The sequence below is a fragment of the Cyprinodon variegatus genome, unplaced genomic scaffold (assembly GCF_000732505.1).
Source record: "Cyprinodon variegatus isolate N-32 unplaced genomic scaffold, C_variegatus-1.0 Scaffold12, whole genome shotgun sequence".
Classification (NCBI taxonomy): Eukaryota; Metazoa; Chordata; class Actinopteri; order Cyprinodontiformes; family Cyprinodontidae; genus Cyprinodon; species Cyprinodon variegatus.
In genome coordinates, this window is record NW_015150465.1 from 2609686 (window position 1) to 2626391 (window position 16706).

At 39.1% G+C, this 16706-nt stretch overlaps 1 protein-coding gene across 1 annotated transcript; it reads left to right on the forward strand.

Moving 5' to 3' along the window:
- Positions 1 to 2571: 2571 nt before the first annotated feature.
- Positions 2572 to 16706, forward strand: LOC107088986 (synaptopodin 2-like protein). Its single transcript, XM_015381485.1, has 5 exons — positions 2572 to 2807; positions 7049 to 7200; positions 7298 to 7597; positions 7720 to 8063; positions 13439 to 16706. Exons 1-5 carry the CDS (start codon positions 2706 to 2708, stop codon positions 16021 to 16023), a joined length of 3483 nt encoding a protein of 1160 aa, XP_015236971.1. The 5' UTR covers positions 2572 to 2705; the 3' UTR covers positions 16024 to 16706.

Below are 16706 nucleotides of genomic sequence, written 5' to 3' on the forward strand. Positions count from 1 at the left end.
TTGGCATCTGTGGAAACACATGGGGGCATAAAACAAAAGAATAATAAAAAAAAAATGTTTTAGGTCACTAAAGGTGCCACAATACGACGGAGTATTAGGGCCAGGCTACAGATTTCTTTTTTTTTTTTTTTTTTATGATTTCGAGCATAAAGTCATAAAATTATGAGAATAAAGTCGTAACATTACGAGAATAAAGACGTAAAATTATGAGAATAAAGTCGTAACATTACGAGAAAAAAGTTGCAATATTACGAGAATAATGTAAAATTATGAGAATAAAGTCATAACATTACGAGAATAAAGTCATAAAATTATGAGAATAAAATCGTAACATAACGAGAAAAAAGTTGCAATATTACGAGAATAAAGTCGTAAAATTATGAAAATAAAGTTGTAATATTACGAGAAAAAAGTCGTAAAATTATGAGAATAAAGTCGTAACATAATGAGAAAAAAGTTGTAATATTACGAGAATAAAGTCATAAAATTACGAGAATAAAGTCTGAACATTATGAGAGAAAAGTTGTAATATTACGAGAATAAAGTCGTAACATTACGAGAAAAAAGTTGTAATATTACAAGAATAATGTAAAATTATGACAATAAAGTCATAACATTACAAGAAAAAAGTTGTAATATTACAAGAATAAGGTCATAAAATTATGAGAATAAAGTCGTAACATTACGAGAAAAAAGACGAATTACTCAAATTCTCTTTTGTCATCTCTTAAGACACTGATTTAGTATAAGAAGGCACAAACTGATAAAAAAGTAAAATTATTCTTAAAATAAGCACATTTACATTTAAGTTAGCTAGGTAAATATGGTGATCTGCCAAAGAATTTGTATTTTTGCTCTTAAAATAAGGTATTTAGATATTCTCTTGAAATAAGATAATGGAGTAAAATTTCTATATTTTAAAAGTAAGTGGTTTCATCGCATAAGAAAATTGTCTTAACTCTTTAAATTAAGGAAAAATGCACTTAAATACAGAAAAAAATGACCTACTTATATTTAGATTTTTTTTTCTCGGTACAGGGGCCATAACAGGTGCAAGGACCAGTTTTCCAGGGACACTGGCCCCTTTTGCCCTCTGTCTGCCCATGATTGCCATCACAAATCTTTAAATAACTTTTTTTGGAAAATAAAGTCTAAAAAGAATTTGAGATTGGTGTTCATTCAAGCAGTATTTATTAAATCCTTGCAAGGAGAACAAATACAACCTTTGTCAATGTTCTGCCTGTTCACTATTGATTTAACTAACCACTCAAGAAGCAAAGGGAGGGATTCTCACAGACAAAGTTTCCACAAACAGGACTGGACTGTTGAAATGACCTTGAGAGTATAGGAGTCTAGCTCCTTACCAAAACATCTAAAACTGGGATATAGCTTCTGAGGTGTCAGCAAGATAAGACAAACATCTAGCCTTGTTTAGCAGGTGTTTTGCTTGTGCGAATACTGTGCAATAAAGGAAACAAAACAAGCTCACAATCACAGGTATTAACTAGAGGCCTTACAGGAACAGAGGGCAAAATAACTGTTTACAAATTCTATATCGTTTTTTTTTTTTGGTAAATTCTACAAGGAAAGGTATTATTTGGAAACAAAATAAATGTGATTGGTTGATTGATGGACGTTAATGATCTCACTGTGGAGAGATGTACTTGTTATGTTAGCCCAAATGGTCAAAGAAGAAGAATGTGCCAAAGGAAGAAAAAGGTGCATGGTATAAATACAGTCCACATATGACAGCTTTTTTTTTTTTTTAATGGTAGGATCATTTTACAGGGTTATTGCACAGAGTATTTCCCCGGGTATTTATATGGATGTATATTTATATTTATATATATAATTATTGCATTGGTTGTCAAATATAGAGAAACAGTTATTGCACAGGGTATCAAATGCTAAATTGCACATTATACATTGCACAAGTTATTGCCATTGCAGTGTCGCATTATAGAGTCTGGTTGCAACAGGGATGAACGTGAGTTGAGCTGAGAAAAATAGTGCAATCAAGATAAATAATTAAAGAAAGATAACATTTTGATCTGTTAAAGTTGACTGACCCTTATTGGATGTTCATGTCTTGGTAGGTTTTCAGTGGTTAAATATATGCTGAAAACAAATACATACTACACTTTTAAGGTAAAAACTTTGGATTTGTTACGATCATTATGAGCATTGTCGTCCAATCACATCAAATCCTAATAAAACACTTTAAGGTATTGGTGGTACTGGGATAAAAAATAAACAGATTTAAGGGGTCTGAATATCTATTCATACCACTGTGTATTCGAAATAAAAAATAAAAAATATGTTTGTCTGTTTTTATTCTTGTAAAGACAAAGAACTTGTGGGAAAAATGAGAAGAATTTTGCACCAGTGCTAGCTGTGTTGAAGAGGTCAGGGCTGGTTGCTATTTGTGGAGTGCATATCAGCAAGCATCCCCTCCTGTACGTGGTGCTTGAGACTGACATGGCAAGTGTCGAATACACGAGCTGATGACGATCCCCGACTCACACAGACGCACACCCCGAAGACCCCCCTCAACAGCATTCCAGTATTAGCAATGAAAGGGTGGGGTGATCTGGAGAGCGATCAGAGACAGTGTTTGATACCTTCAGAGTGTGAGGAACAGAAGAGGAAGAGCACAGACTCCAGATCCATTCATATTCACCTGGTCAGTGGTCTGGGGGGTAGAGATGGTGATGGAGGAGATCGTGGTCTCCCTCTCAGGAGGAGCTCCATGGGGGTTCAGGCTGCAAGGAGGAGCAGAACAGCAAAAGTCCCTACAGGTAGCAAAGGTATGGTCAACAAGAAAGATCTAGATGTAATTATTTGAAGAATATATTGCAGGCAGTTTGTATCTGCTGAGTTGTTTTTTTTTGTGTGGATTTTAAATCATTACAGTTTAGAGGCCAGGGTGCTTCAGGGTTTTTAAGAGTTCTCAGCAGACTTCACTCTTCTGGACTGAGAAGTTTTATGTTTCTCTTTGTTTTGGTGCCACTTCTCCAGTGTAGGGGTTACTGCCCCTACAACTCATATGACAAGGGAGCACAGTTATTTTTTTGGTGTTCTTTTTTCCTGAGGTTTCCATCATTTGGGATGGCTACTTTGAATGATCACAACATTTGATTCGCTGGCCACAACCATTTTCTAAGTTCGTATCTGGGAGTCCCACAGTCATGACACTGCAAGTCTTGTACTTCACAGCGAGAGTGGTTTTTGTTAGGCTTGGAAGTTTATTCCTTTTTGCTCCAAAGATACAAAGGTCAAGCCATGTCTTTCACTTTTAGAGTTATTGGATCACAAGATAATTTGCAAATATAAAATGTTTTTTTTTGTCCCTGATTGTATTTCTAAACTGTAATCATATTTTTATACATTTTTTGACCCCCCATTTTTTGACCCCATATTGGGACAGGAATTGTGGAACTGTGAGAAAAGATGCTCTGTTATAATTAGCTTCAGACAGCTCAGCTAATTTTCACTTTTGTTGTTGGGTTGGTATATTTTTCACACAAAGGCTGGCATATTGTGAACTCAGAATATCTCCATCCTGATTGGTTGGATTGGGGCTTGACGTGTTGCTCTAATACATCCATATTAGTGCCGCCATGATGTCAGCATCCCGTATTGCCTAGAGACATTTTTGTGCATGTAAGTGTCAGAATTCGAGAAAAACCCCCAAAAAGCTTTCTGAAAAAAATCTCTCTTTTTGTGGAATTTAACACATAGAACCCACTGTGGCAATTAAAACTGACCTAAAACAGGCACTTAATAGGTTCAATATTTAAAATACTACACTAAAAATCAAACACAAAGAAGTTCAGTTAGATATAGGTAGTATAGCTAAACTAAAACCATAGACTTACCATAGAAACCCAACCTCAGTACACCCCAGGACTTATTCCTCGTCGTCAATTAGGTAAATAATGCAAATTATAGCAAAAAAATTGCCACAGATTACCACTGGTGGCATCCTAAATTTCCACTTGTGGTGCTTGTGCATGTTGGAGACTATTGATGTAATGGGAAAAGCTGTCTCTGTGAATAGGAATGTGACCTCTCTGACACTAACGATAAAAGCCCACCAATTGCTTCAGACCTCCCAACCTCTTACATTTCAGGCAGAATAGTAACACAAAATTAATCACTATGGGTATTTTCAAGCTGATAAAAGTCACTTTAATTTGGAGTTTGTGTGTTTCCTCCTGTTGTGTGTATTATGTGTGCTTGAGCATACCTAAGATAAGCTCGGCTAAGAGCTGAGCTCAAACTGGGGGATCAGAATAGCTCATTTGAGAGCAGCTGGAAGCAGGGGACGGAAAAAGCTGGACCTCTTGTTCTCGCACACACAGATAAAGACTTTAACTCACAAATTCATCCACTCAACACAATTTTTTTAGACTTAATTTTGGCAGGATTTTTTTATCTTCCACTTTTAAATGTTGTGCAATGCAGTTGAACCCCCCTGTTCTCTCTCTCTGTCTAGGAATGCTTTAGCTCTTTTAAGTTCGTTTTTATTTTAGGAATATCCGTTGGACACTTGGTGAGTGACAGACATGCCCACTTGCTTCACACAGCTGTTCAGAATCTCCCCTTTTATGATGTACTTTGTGTATCCATGCTCATACATTCTTTCTGTGAACAAAAAGAAAGATAACCTTATGCTGGTTGTGTTAAACTAAAATGGAAAATAATCCAAGTGGCTCCTTGCACAGTTAACATTTTTTTTTTTTTTTTTTTAGCAGCGATAAGTGTGTGAGTGTAAGGGAACAGATGGGACGACCTTATCTTCTACTTTTAGCACCAAGTGTGACAGAAATGCTCACCCTCTCATCTATACCCACTATAACCCCACTCAAACTATAAAAACATACTTCCTGAGGGTTTGATGACATCATCGTCCCCAGGAGGCAGCTTATTCTCAGACAAACTGATAAAAATGACCAAAAGATTTAATCATTTTCTAACTTGTTCTTCATATCTTTATCTACATCATATCTAAATCGAACCTAAAAGCATAAGACTATAAAATCAATTACTTAGGATTACGAGGTTGTGAAGGACCAAGCAGAGAACACATAGAGGATTGTCTTATTCCTCCCAAAACAAGTAGAACTAATTACAAAGTTCAATTTATGAGAAATATGGCCCATAAAAGTGGTCAATAAAAAAAACAAAAAACATGCAGTTTACATTAAAACCCAACTTACACAAAGACACACAAGTGTTACTTAAATAAGGATTTGGCAAAAATATACCAAGACTTTCCCATAAAGACCAAATGGATAACAGAACTAAACATCAATACTAACTAAAGTCCAAAAAGTCTCCCAGAACTCATAAAACCCTCAATGACAAGCTAATGGTTGGTCCCTGCTGACCTACCCTTGTGCTTGCAGAGTGCTTCAGCATTGGCCACTCCCCCTTTCCAAACAGGAAGCAGCCAACTCTCCAAACCAGATAACTCAAAAAAGAAAAAAACACAATTAAGATAATTTATGTCAAAACCACACAGTGGTATTATGTGCACACATCCAAATATAATTGTTAGTATCCATCCATCCATCCATCTCATTCCACCTATGCAATAAGGTCGGGCAACAGGGGTTCTAGCGTTAGTAGACAGGCCCAGACTTCTCTTTCCCCAGCCACTTGAGACACCTCCTCCAGGGGAATCCCAAGGCATTCAGAGGCCAGTCTAGAAACACGGCCCCTCCACTGTGTCCTGTGTCTTCCTCTGGGTCCCTTCCCGGTGTAAAGTACCAGGCTCACCTCACAATTGAGACGTCTAGGACCCATCCTAACTAGATGCCCAATCCACCTCAACTGGCTCTTCTCGATGTGGAGAAGCAGCGGATCTACTCTGATTCCCCACCGGATGTCGGACTTCTCACCATGTTTCTAAGGGAGAGCCCCGACACCATATGGAGACAACTACTTTCAGATGCTTTTATCTGAGATATCATTCTTAAGGTCATGATCCAAAGCTCATAACCACAGAATAGTGCAGGAACGTAGACTGACTGGCCACCCTCTCATTCAACGGGGTATACACCATCATACAGGCCCCAAGATGAGGGGTGACAAGTATGCCCACTCCTGCTCAGCGCAGCTTATTGGGGGCAACTCCAGAGTGGAAGGTGTCCAGCCCCTCTTAAGGAGACTGGTTTCAGAGCCAGAGCCATGCGTTGAGGTAAGACCGATTATTTCTAGCCGGTCTTTGCCCTTGACTGCCACCCATAACTCATTGCACCCAGCCCCTTTGGGCCCTCCGTCAGGTTAGTTGGAAGAGGGACCCATGTTGCCTCTTCGGGTTGTGCCCGGCCGGGGTCCATGTGTAAAAGCCAGCATGCTAGGATGGATGCTCTGAAGAAATAATGGAATCTCTCTATCAACCCAAGGAGGAAGAAAGAGATAAAAGGGCATCCATCTGGAGGTCCGCAATGTTTCTAGGCCTTGGTTAGTTCAAATTGATTTATGATGACTGCATCAAGATAAATTGTTAGTAGAGTGTAGATATTTTTTTTTTATCTCACTGATTTGCAGTGATCAGGATGAAACAAAATGCGATTTGTTAAATTTTTAGGTTCCTCCAGTTCAAAATGCTAAATGGAGACTGAGCAAATTCTATGAACATATACAGGGTTGGTATTTGTTTAATTTTAAAGCTGTTTGACCAACAGAGCTTATTTCTGTTTATCTTAAGTCATTTTGGGTTTACATTTCTTTATAATTCTTGCAAAATGTGAAAAGGGATTTGTTTTGTGGGCACACATTATCTTACAACAAATAGATAGTTTACTAACTGGCCCTTAAATCACTTGACCTAAATAAGAAACTCTACATCTTGAGATGTTGAAAACTGTTAAAAAAAAATTCTCATCAACTGGTCCCAGCTGATGCATTTCAGGTCCTAAGTTGCGTGCTACAACATACATCAATCATGACCTTTTATAAGGTCGTCTGTCTAAAGAAGACCAATCGAAACACCTACAACAAGCTTCAGGGAATAAAATAACCGCTTTTCTTTCCTTAGGTCCGCAAACGCAGCAAAGCATGCCGAGCTGGACTGCAGGAGCATGATGAATTGATTGCCATTGGTGACCAGATGTGTGCAGACCTCACACATGCTGAGGCTATGAGCCTAGTTGATAAAGAGACTTCCACTCTAAGCCTAAAAATTAGAAGGTAAGACAATGGAGACATTTATGTGTAGCTTTAGTAAATAACAAGAAACATTGGTATCATGCTTGGCCTTTTCACAGCTCATTTACTTTTACCCCAGGAGCGTCTCTGGATTTCCTTCTTCCTCTTGTGTTGCCCGTTCTACCTCTCCTGTATCATCCATGAGGGTTTTGTCTCCTTCTGCGACCCTTCTGAACAACAGTTCCTTGTTTCTCTCTCCTACTGAGTTATCCAGGGGTGTTATATCCCCTCCAGACAGTGAGGCTTACTACGGTGAAACAGACAGCGATGCAGACACAAATTCACAGATGCACCCTCGACGCCAACGGCGAGCATCCCCTCATGCTCGCTCACCTTTGCGTTATGATAACCAAGAAGAGGAGACATCAGAGATGAGTGGGTAAGTGGTGGATACCTAAAGTCTTGAAAGCAAGCTTTTAGTATCAACTGAGCCTACATGAGATTTTGTGATGTAAAGTTATCTGTAAAAATGGATCTGTGGTGTGCTTTGTTTGATACAAGGTATGAAAGTGCGACGGACACAGGAGCTACCACGCAATGTTATGTCCAAGGTCTCAGCAGTGTTCCTCGGAGAGAGTGTATCTTACTGCCCCCCTCTGCTCACACCAAGGGTCACTCCCCAACCCCTGATCAGGGCCCAACGGATGCAGAGGGAGAGGTTGACAGCGGTTTCCAGGAGACAGGGGGCTGCTCTACACCAGCCTGCCCACCTTTGGTTTCCCCAGAACGGGCCAAAGAAGCCTTAAAGTTGGGCTCCAGTCATCTGGTTCCTATGGTGGGACCACAGCTCACCCCTGTAAATGATGATCTCTCCACCACATATATGGACAAAGCAAGACAAGCTAGTGAGTACTGTCCTGACAAATTGTTTTACACAAAATTAACCTGTTATTTAGTAGTTGTTTTTTTGTATTATGTAAAGTATTTTTGTACTAATTACATTGACATACATACCTGGATGGCCAGAAGATATGGAAAAGTAGAACATTCAATTTGCCTTTTCCATGTCTTGATAAAAACATATTCTCTTTTCTACTGACCAAAACATTCATCTGGCTCCAACTTATCGTAATAAAAAAAAATGTAACTGTGATAGAGTAAAGAAAAGGTTACAAGTCAAACAACTTAAACAAAAACCTAACGTTAAAGAGCATCTGAGGCTTGTAGCATGGGCACAATTGGCAGGTAAGGTAACTAAATAGAAATAAAAGAATACAGTTTTAAAATATTTAATTAGGAACTTGAATAGGAAATAAAACGTGTATGCTATGGACAAATTAAGCTGGGCTCAATGCTGAATCAACTTAATTACAAACTAACTGATGGCAAAAGAAACCCTAGAGAAAACACAGGGGGAAATGGCAAATAGAGATAGAACAGGATTCATGACGAAAACATCAAACAATTATGAACACAGGAACTTAGACTAAAGCAGGCAAAATCAATTAAAAAGAAAGCAATAAAAAACAAACATATAACCCAAATATGAACACAAGCACATAAAAAAAGAGAAACACCTCTAGAACGCAACATTAATGTGGCTGGTGCTACTCCATTATATTTGCACCCCTCTGTTCTTCAGTCCCATCATCTGATAGGCAGAGCAGATGGTCTTAAATCTTTTGTTAGGTCTCCCCTTAGTGGCCACAACCTATTACTACTCAACAATTTACATCTTCAAGTTGGACCATTGAGGTGAGACATACCCGATAGCCATAGAGAGACCCCCCTTCCCCTCTAGGCAGTATTCTAGGCATTTGCATTGGTGGTTTTATTTATACCTGCTAAAGTTTTCTGATTGAGAGTCCAGATACAGCCCTGATTTATGGACTTCCTGAGTATATGTGAGCCGAGTGTAGAATGACTGTTTATATGTGCATAAATAGATATACATTTGTTTCTGTATTTTAATGCCTTCAAGAATGTTGATAAGGTTTGATTATTCTTATCTTTTCTACTCCAATCAATGTGTGTTTTAAATAAACCATAGATGACAAGATTTAAAAGAAGCCTTAACTTAATTCTAACTATGAGAAAGTATAGAAGATTTAGACATAATGGATAATGGGCAAATATGAAAGGAGAAAATAAGACAACCGATCTTTACAACATAGCAATGTCCAAGTTGGAAATATTTAGTTGTTTTTGCTTGTTTTGTATAACATACAACAGGCAAAAAAAAATATATATATATGTATATAAAACATATTACCAATATTCAGAGGCGGGTGGAGTAGCCAAAACTTGTACTCTAGTAAACATAGCACTACTTTTATCACATTTTTTAAATTAGAAGTGGCCATCCATGAAATGGCTCTAGTAAGAATAAACATGTATTTGGTAAAAAGGACATTTGTACTGAGAAACCGATCTACTTGCCACTTATGATCATAACAGTGTATTTAATATATACAAAAGTATGTAATATTACACAGAATATAAGATTACATGCAAGTGCTGGTGCTTCCAAGCTCAAAGACTGAGAAAAAAAAAAAAGATATAACTGATAATAATTACACAATTGATAAAAATTTTATGTAGAAGGAACACTTGAAAATACATTATTTGAGTTATAAAACTTACAGAATCAATAGTTGCAGTATATAAGAATATTGGAAAATAACAGTAAACCAATAAACTTTTATATATAAAAGAAGCAGGAGTGTGTCTCTCTGGTGTATTTTTGTTCATATCAAGCTTGTTTTCATTAAGTGAAGATACTCTCGAAAGATAGCACAGTTAGAAATTTTACACAAAGTAAGAGAGGGGATACCTTACCATATTTTTACTCAAGTAAAAGTAAAGTGTAAAAAGAAGTCAAAGTACTCCTAAAAGATTTTTTGTTTTTCAAAATAATACACAATTAAATGTGACTGAGGAATTATAATTCGTTTTTAGCCACCATCACAGATATTAGTAAACCCAAAATCACTTTAGAGAAACTGCAATAACAACAGTAAAACTACTTCTAATGCCATGACAAAAGAAAAATAAATGGTGATTAAAAAAAACAATGGTAACATAAATAAGGTAAGATAAATAAATATGTTTTGTAATTTTCCCAATAAAGACATACAATAATAAAAGTGGTAGAAATACAATGATACAAAAATAACAGGATATTAGATACATTATGTTGGCGCATTTTCTTTACATCAGAAATGTCAGGAATTCAATCAGCAGCCGGGGGTCTGCCATGTTTCCCTGTTCTGTTGTACAGTGCATGGGATGGTTGCCCTGGGTTCTTGAGCTTCCTGTTATACTCCAAAATAATGCATATTCTCTAAATGGCCCTGAAGATTTTGACTGTTTGCATGTTATAAGTCTCTTTCATTTGGCCTGGGATGAACTTATGACTAATCGTAGGTAAATATTGCCTTTCACATAGGTGTCGTATAAAAAGGTATGTATAGATGGATGGTATTTGCATAGGGTTAGCGTTTCAGTCTTTGGTTTCCACACAGATCACAAAAAAACTCTTTCTGTAAAATCTCCTGCAGCAGTACAGCTGTTTAATTTCGCCAAGCTTTCCCAAAACTAAAATTTAAAACCTATACCCTAAGTGTTATATCCAAGTTCCTGGGTTGAATCATAATTTCAGCTGAGCTGACAGCTGATTAAACTGAATAGCTATGCAGTGACTGAGTTCCCATTTTGGAGGAAGGAATGTTGCGGCAATGAACGATCTGTCATCAAGTGCGAGAGCCAAAAGACCTGAATAACTTTAATGCAGGGTAAGGGCTTTACAACAGGACAAACGGCGGCTGTGGCCTCCAGTGATCTGCCCTTTCTCGGGTTACAAACACACACTGAGACCCCGGCTTTGGGTCTGGGATTGTTGGCTCTGTTGTTCCACAGTTTTGCGTCTTTGCGTCCATCAGCAAAGAGTTATGGCCAACCTTTCTGCTACACCCTGCCTCTCAGATAGACATCTATACCGATGCACACTCACTCAGTGATGCTGCTGTCTAAATTTGCGCTGAGGGGTGTCCCACTCTTTGTGTCTGTGTTTAGGGTGGACAGGTGTTTGATGCCTGTCAGACAGGAATAGAGGGCTGACATCATGTGTTGGTTTGGGTTGCTGAAAACAGACAAAGGTCTTTACATGGGCTGAGCACTCAGAGGCAAACAGGGAGATGGTGACCTAACGGGTCTCCACTCAGAGCTCATTTGAACTCTGTCAGGAAGTGTGTGGGAGGGTCTGGGTGGTGAGATGAGGGACTTCACATCTACTTTAGGTTCAGACAAAGCTGGACGTAGGGTTCCACACACTGTTTACACAGGTAAGATTTATGCTTTTAACTGCCTTTATTTTTGAGGCAAAATCGGTTCTTTCAGCTTAATTTAGTTTAAATATTTCAAAAGATGATCTCATATATGCCATGTATGCTGACTGTCAGTTATAACTAAGGTAAATGATCTAAAGGCTTGAGTTACTTTGTTATCATGTTTTAGTCTGAAATGCTCATACCAAAGACACGTGCTTTAAATTCAGCCTAAACATTGAATTGATTTTAATATTTATTATATTCCTTTTGTTTAAATGACATCTGGGAAAACTGAGATTGTTTTGCTAATGAGGACGAATGTTAAAAGGTTAGGATCATGTTTCCGTTTATATATATAGATTTTTTTTTTTTACTAGAATGAGGCAGTTTGGACAGACTGATAATGAATTTTGAAAAATAATAATCTTCCACTCAACTAAATTATTTTTCTTAAATTGTTTTTAACCAAGGAACAAATATTGAACCATGTAAGGGTGTCTTGATCAAGATTAGGATCAGAAGCATTAAGAGTATCTGGGTGATTAAATGAACAACTTGTACATGCCTGAGAACTCAATCACTGTAAAGTGGGAATGTCTTTCATCAATATTTCATTGTCTATGTCAGTGTTGTAGAACATTAAATAAATCTATATTAATATTTAAGGACAAACTGAGTAAATACAAAGTGTTCAAAAGAATGGTGGTAATATGTTTTATGTGAAAAAGCTTTTTAATCTGAGCTGCACTGTGAACAAATAATTGCTGCCTAAACTCAATGAGTGGTATAGCAATTATTGGCAGCATCAAAATTATTCATCATTTTTGACCCGCTCTTCTTTGCAGAATACCTTCTAATTCAGTGACCCCATATTCCAATGATAATAGTGGATTTAAGGTTAAGCCATGTCAACCTATTTGAATTAAGGTGCAAATGTTGACTGGACCATTTTAACACCTTTATTTTCTTTGAGGCAGAGAGAGTTAGACTATCTGTTGTGTTTGTCTGAATAACCCAGGAGCTCTTACGTTTATGGTAACAAACTGTTCAGATATTCTTTTGTTTATGTTTCTGTCATGATTTCTATACTGGATTGTCCTGTAGAGAACAGAGGTTATGGCTTTATCAATTATAGCAAATCTTTAACATCATCAGAACATCACATTACAGCTCATAGGTCTGAATCCCAATATATATATTTTCTGTAATAGTAAAGGTATGCGTCTCTTCATTGGTTTAAGACCTGGATCTCACCCATGAAGGCCATTTTTGATCTTATATTGTTGAATCATGAAAACTGGCTTTAACTGAGAAAAGTGCCTTAAATGTTGCTATTTATTTGTTTTTGTTGTTTATCTTCTGGATGAATGGTGGGTGTCCTTTTGAAATTATTTCAGTCAGTATTGGAAAAGTTTAATTCCTGTTAATCTTTTATATGTTTTTAATAATAGTTTTCACTTTGGTCAAAAACTCTCCAAAAGCCTTAGAAATGACTTTTTATCCTCTTTTCAAGACTGAGAGATATCAACAACCACAGTATTAATCTCACCTTAGATTTATTAAAAAAAAAAAAAAGCATAATGTGCTTGTTTTGTTGTGTGCTTCTCATTGTCAGATAGGTTTTATTCAAGGGATTTAATGATTCTTTACATCATCGAAATTGGGAATGTCTGAAAAAACTTAACAAAAAAAGTGGTTATTCAGATTTCATGATTAAGGAGATGGTTGTATTTTAACATTAGAAAATTATCTTTGTCTAATATTAAGCGTTGTTAAATCCTTTAGAAGACTTTAAAAGCAAAGGTTATATGTGTTCTAATATACTTCCATATTTGTTGCCTGTATCTGTTTTATATCAATCAGAACTCACATTAAAACTAATTTTCTGTTTTCCCTCTTTTTCAATTTTTTTAATTCGATTTTTCACTAATTTTTGGCTTCCTGTCTTGCAGAGTTGCAGCGTGGGGAGAGTGTGGTAGAGAAACAGGTAAAAGAAGCCCGCACTAAATGCCGCTCTATTGCATCTTTGCTGACTGATGCTCCAAACCCCAATTCGAAAGGGGTGCTTATGTTCAAGAAACGCCGACAGAGAGCTAAGAAGTACACACTGACCTGCTTTGGGAAAGCCGAGAGAGACAGAGGAGATACAGAGGGAGAGACAGGGGGGGAAACAGAAGAGGAAGGAGGAGGAGGCTCTATTTTAAGTGGCTCAGAGGTTGAGGAAGAAGGATTGTCTTCCTCTTTTGACTCCACCTGGGATTCGGGTTATCTTGATCTGCTGGACAGGAGAAGCTCTGCCTGCCCATCAACAACACCAACAACTCCCACAACACCAACCACCAATCACAGCGCAGAGGTGGAGCACTCAGATTATCTAACACCAGGACGTTTGAATTCTGGAAATCAAAGCACAGAAAAGAACATCTGGTGTTTGGAGAACTCACCCAGTGATAATTTCATAAAACAGCCCATTAGTAACCAGATGTCTCCTCCAGCGGTGGCTCTATCTAATGGGGGTTCAGGTGCCGTAAGTCGGGCAAATGTTATTCTGAGTCCACCCTCTGAAGCACCTGTGCAAAATCAAAATGGGCTCCATAATAATCCTACTATTACTGCCAATTCTAATTTTGGTCCAAGCCCCAGCCCAGACTCAATAAGTAACTCTGGTTTTAATCCTAATCCCAGCATTCTGAACCGCACAGCACGGCCCTTCGTCCCTGGCTCAACTCCATCTCGTGGGTCTGTGACTTCTGTGATGTTTCGGCCTCCCCAACCCAAACCGACGCCGCTAACTATGGCGCCCAAACCTGTTTCAGCAGTTTCTATGATGACTATCCAGCCTTCAACACAACCATCACCAGGGCCCGATGCAAGGAGAGCAGTGTCCAGCACCTCTCTATACATCGCTCCACGAAATAACAACAGTAACAATGTCCCCACCTTTTACTCTCCACCTTCAGCTCTTTCACTGCCTTTGTCTCAGCCTCCTCCAACATTTTCTTCTCTCCCAGCGAGCCATGCTTCTTCAACTCCACTCTCACCATCAACTGCAAAGGCCTTCTCCCCTCCTCCTTACCTTCCCACCCCTCCTCCTACTTATCCACCTCCCATCACCTTTACTTCAACTCCATACAATTCCTCTCCTAATCCATCTTCTGATTTAACTAAAGAATCATTCCCTCCACCTCCAGTTACTCAGCCATCTCCATCTGTCCATTCGTACAACAACATGACTGAAACAGCCTCTCCTACATCGCCCCCCCAGGCTCCTGCCAATGACTCAATGGCCACACGTGAACAGCGTATCTCAGTACCAGCTGCTCGCACCGGCATCTTGCATGATGCTCGCCGTCGTAGCAACAAGAAGCCAATGTTCAGTGCCTTACAGAGCAAAGATGTTTCTCCCAACCCTGACCTGCTGTCCATGGTGCAGAACATGGATGACCGCAGTGTAAGGACCCCATGTATTGAGTCTGTAGTAGTCCCAGGTGGAGAGGCTGGTCATGAGTCAGGACCTGAGGAGGACTGGCTGAGACTTGGAGCGGAGGCCTGTAACTTCATGCAGGCACAGCGAGGACCAAAGCCGCCTGCTGTAGCTCCTAAACCACAGACCCCTCAAGTTCTGCAGCTCGCCGGAAAAGGGGGGCAGCTTTTTGCTCGTAGACAGAACAGGATGGATCGATATGTTGTAGAGCGCTCTCCATCGGTGGCTGCTGCACCTTACTCTCCAGCTCAAACCAGGGAGCCCTCACCTACACCTTCCCTTCCTGCTACATGGAAGTACTCACCTAACATTCGTGCTCCACCTCCGATCAACTACAACCCCCTACTTTCTCCTTCCTGCCCTCTTAAGGCCCAAAAGAAACCCGAGGTAGCAAAGTCTGGGACAAATAAATCCAGGGTGCAAAAAGCAGGCATAAAACCTGTTGACATAATGAGCCACCAGCCCTACCAGCTGAACTCCTCCCTGTTCAGCTATGGAGGTGGGGTTCCCCAGGATCCTTCCAATACTAATCAACAGAGAGGTGGTCCTCAGAAGACAGCACGTGTCTATGAGGTAAAGCGGTTCTCTACGCCTCCTCCAACATCCACGGGACCCACCCCTAAAGTTATTGTACCTCGATCAGCCACAACACTTGGAGAACCACTGAGGTACTCCGACGAGTTTAGCACATCCACTACTGGACCAGTGCCCTTTGATAATCACCACAGTCCACCCCAGCCCATCCAACCCCAGTGGGCCTCTTCACCTCTGTCATCCTCAATGCCTCCTGCCCCCACTGCCCCACTTCCTCAGCTTCCAACCTTCACCTCCCATCCGGTTTCAAGTCCTGTCCAACCTCCAAGTTTTTCTCTTCAGCCCTCGGCCAGCCAGCAGTCCAACAGGAGTTTCAAGAGTGCCCCAGATCTAAGTCCTCTGGGATCCAACCAGTCACCCAGTGGCTCTCAACCTCCCAGGGTCCCCAGGCCTCGGTTTAGTACTTCAAACTTGGGTCTACAACCTTGTATATGGCGTCCAGGATCCACCACACACTAAGTAGATCTTCATCTGGACATGAAGAATTAAAAACTGTGAGGAAATGAAGAAAATTTGTTAAATCTTTGCGAATTACCTACTATTTATACCTAAAACATTTTTTAATTACATAATCAAAGCATTAACCAAAGTATATTACTTAAATTCACGTAATTACATCTGATTACTCACCCAGCTATTACCTGATCCATCTGGTGAAACAAGTGAAAGAAATGCTCAGTGATCAAATTCATTCATGGTTAAGTTGTTAGAAAATCTGAAGGTTTTGTAAATTTCATGCAGAGCGATTTGAGTTTAATGATTAAAACAAGTGGACTAGAGGATGTGTACAGTTGGGTCGATTTAGGAGAGAGGTAGCAGAGATTGGGAGAAGATGTATAGAAAGCAATTAGAGCAGCCGGATTTAATTGAAACTTGTTTCAAAGATGTGGTCTGGACTCACACCTTCACAATCCACAACATCCTATACCTGCTAATATCACATGACAGCACTTTTAGATTAGTACTCTTATGATCATATAGAATTGTAGTTTTATGTACTTAAGTGTGATTCTTGATCTTTGTGTGCCTTTTCCTGCATGTTGACATGTAACATGAAATACAGTATATAAGTACAACATGTCTGTTTAGCTGTGATTCTTTTTCACAGAAACATGGAGTTGAATAAAAATAGACGTGAGTCA

Excerpts from the sequence above, each read along its gene's own strand:
- LOC107088986 (XM_015381485.1), top strand. The coding sequence starts at position 2,706 with ATGGTGATGGAGGAGATCGTGGTCTCCCTCTCAGGAGGAGCTCCATGG. Across the intron at positions 2,808-7,048 it reads AGTCCCTACAGGTAGCAAAG|GTCCGCAAACGCAGCAAAGC; the intron begins GTATGGTCAACA and ends TTCTTTCCTTAG. Across the intron at positions 8,064-13,438 it reads GGACAAAGCAAGACAAGCTA|AGTTGCAGCGTGGGGAGAGT; the intron begins GTGAGTACTGTC and ends CCTGTCTTGCAG.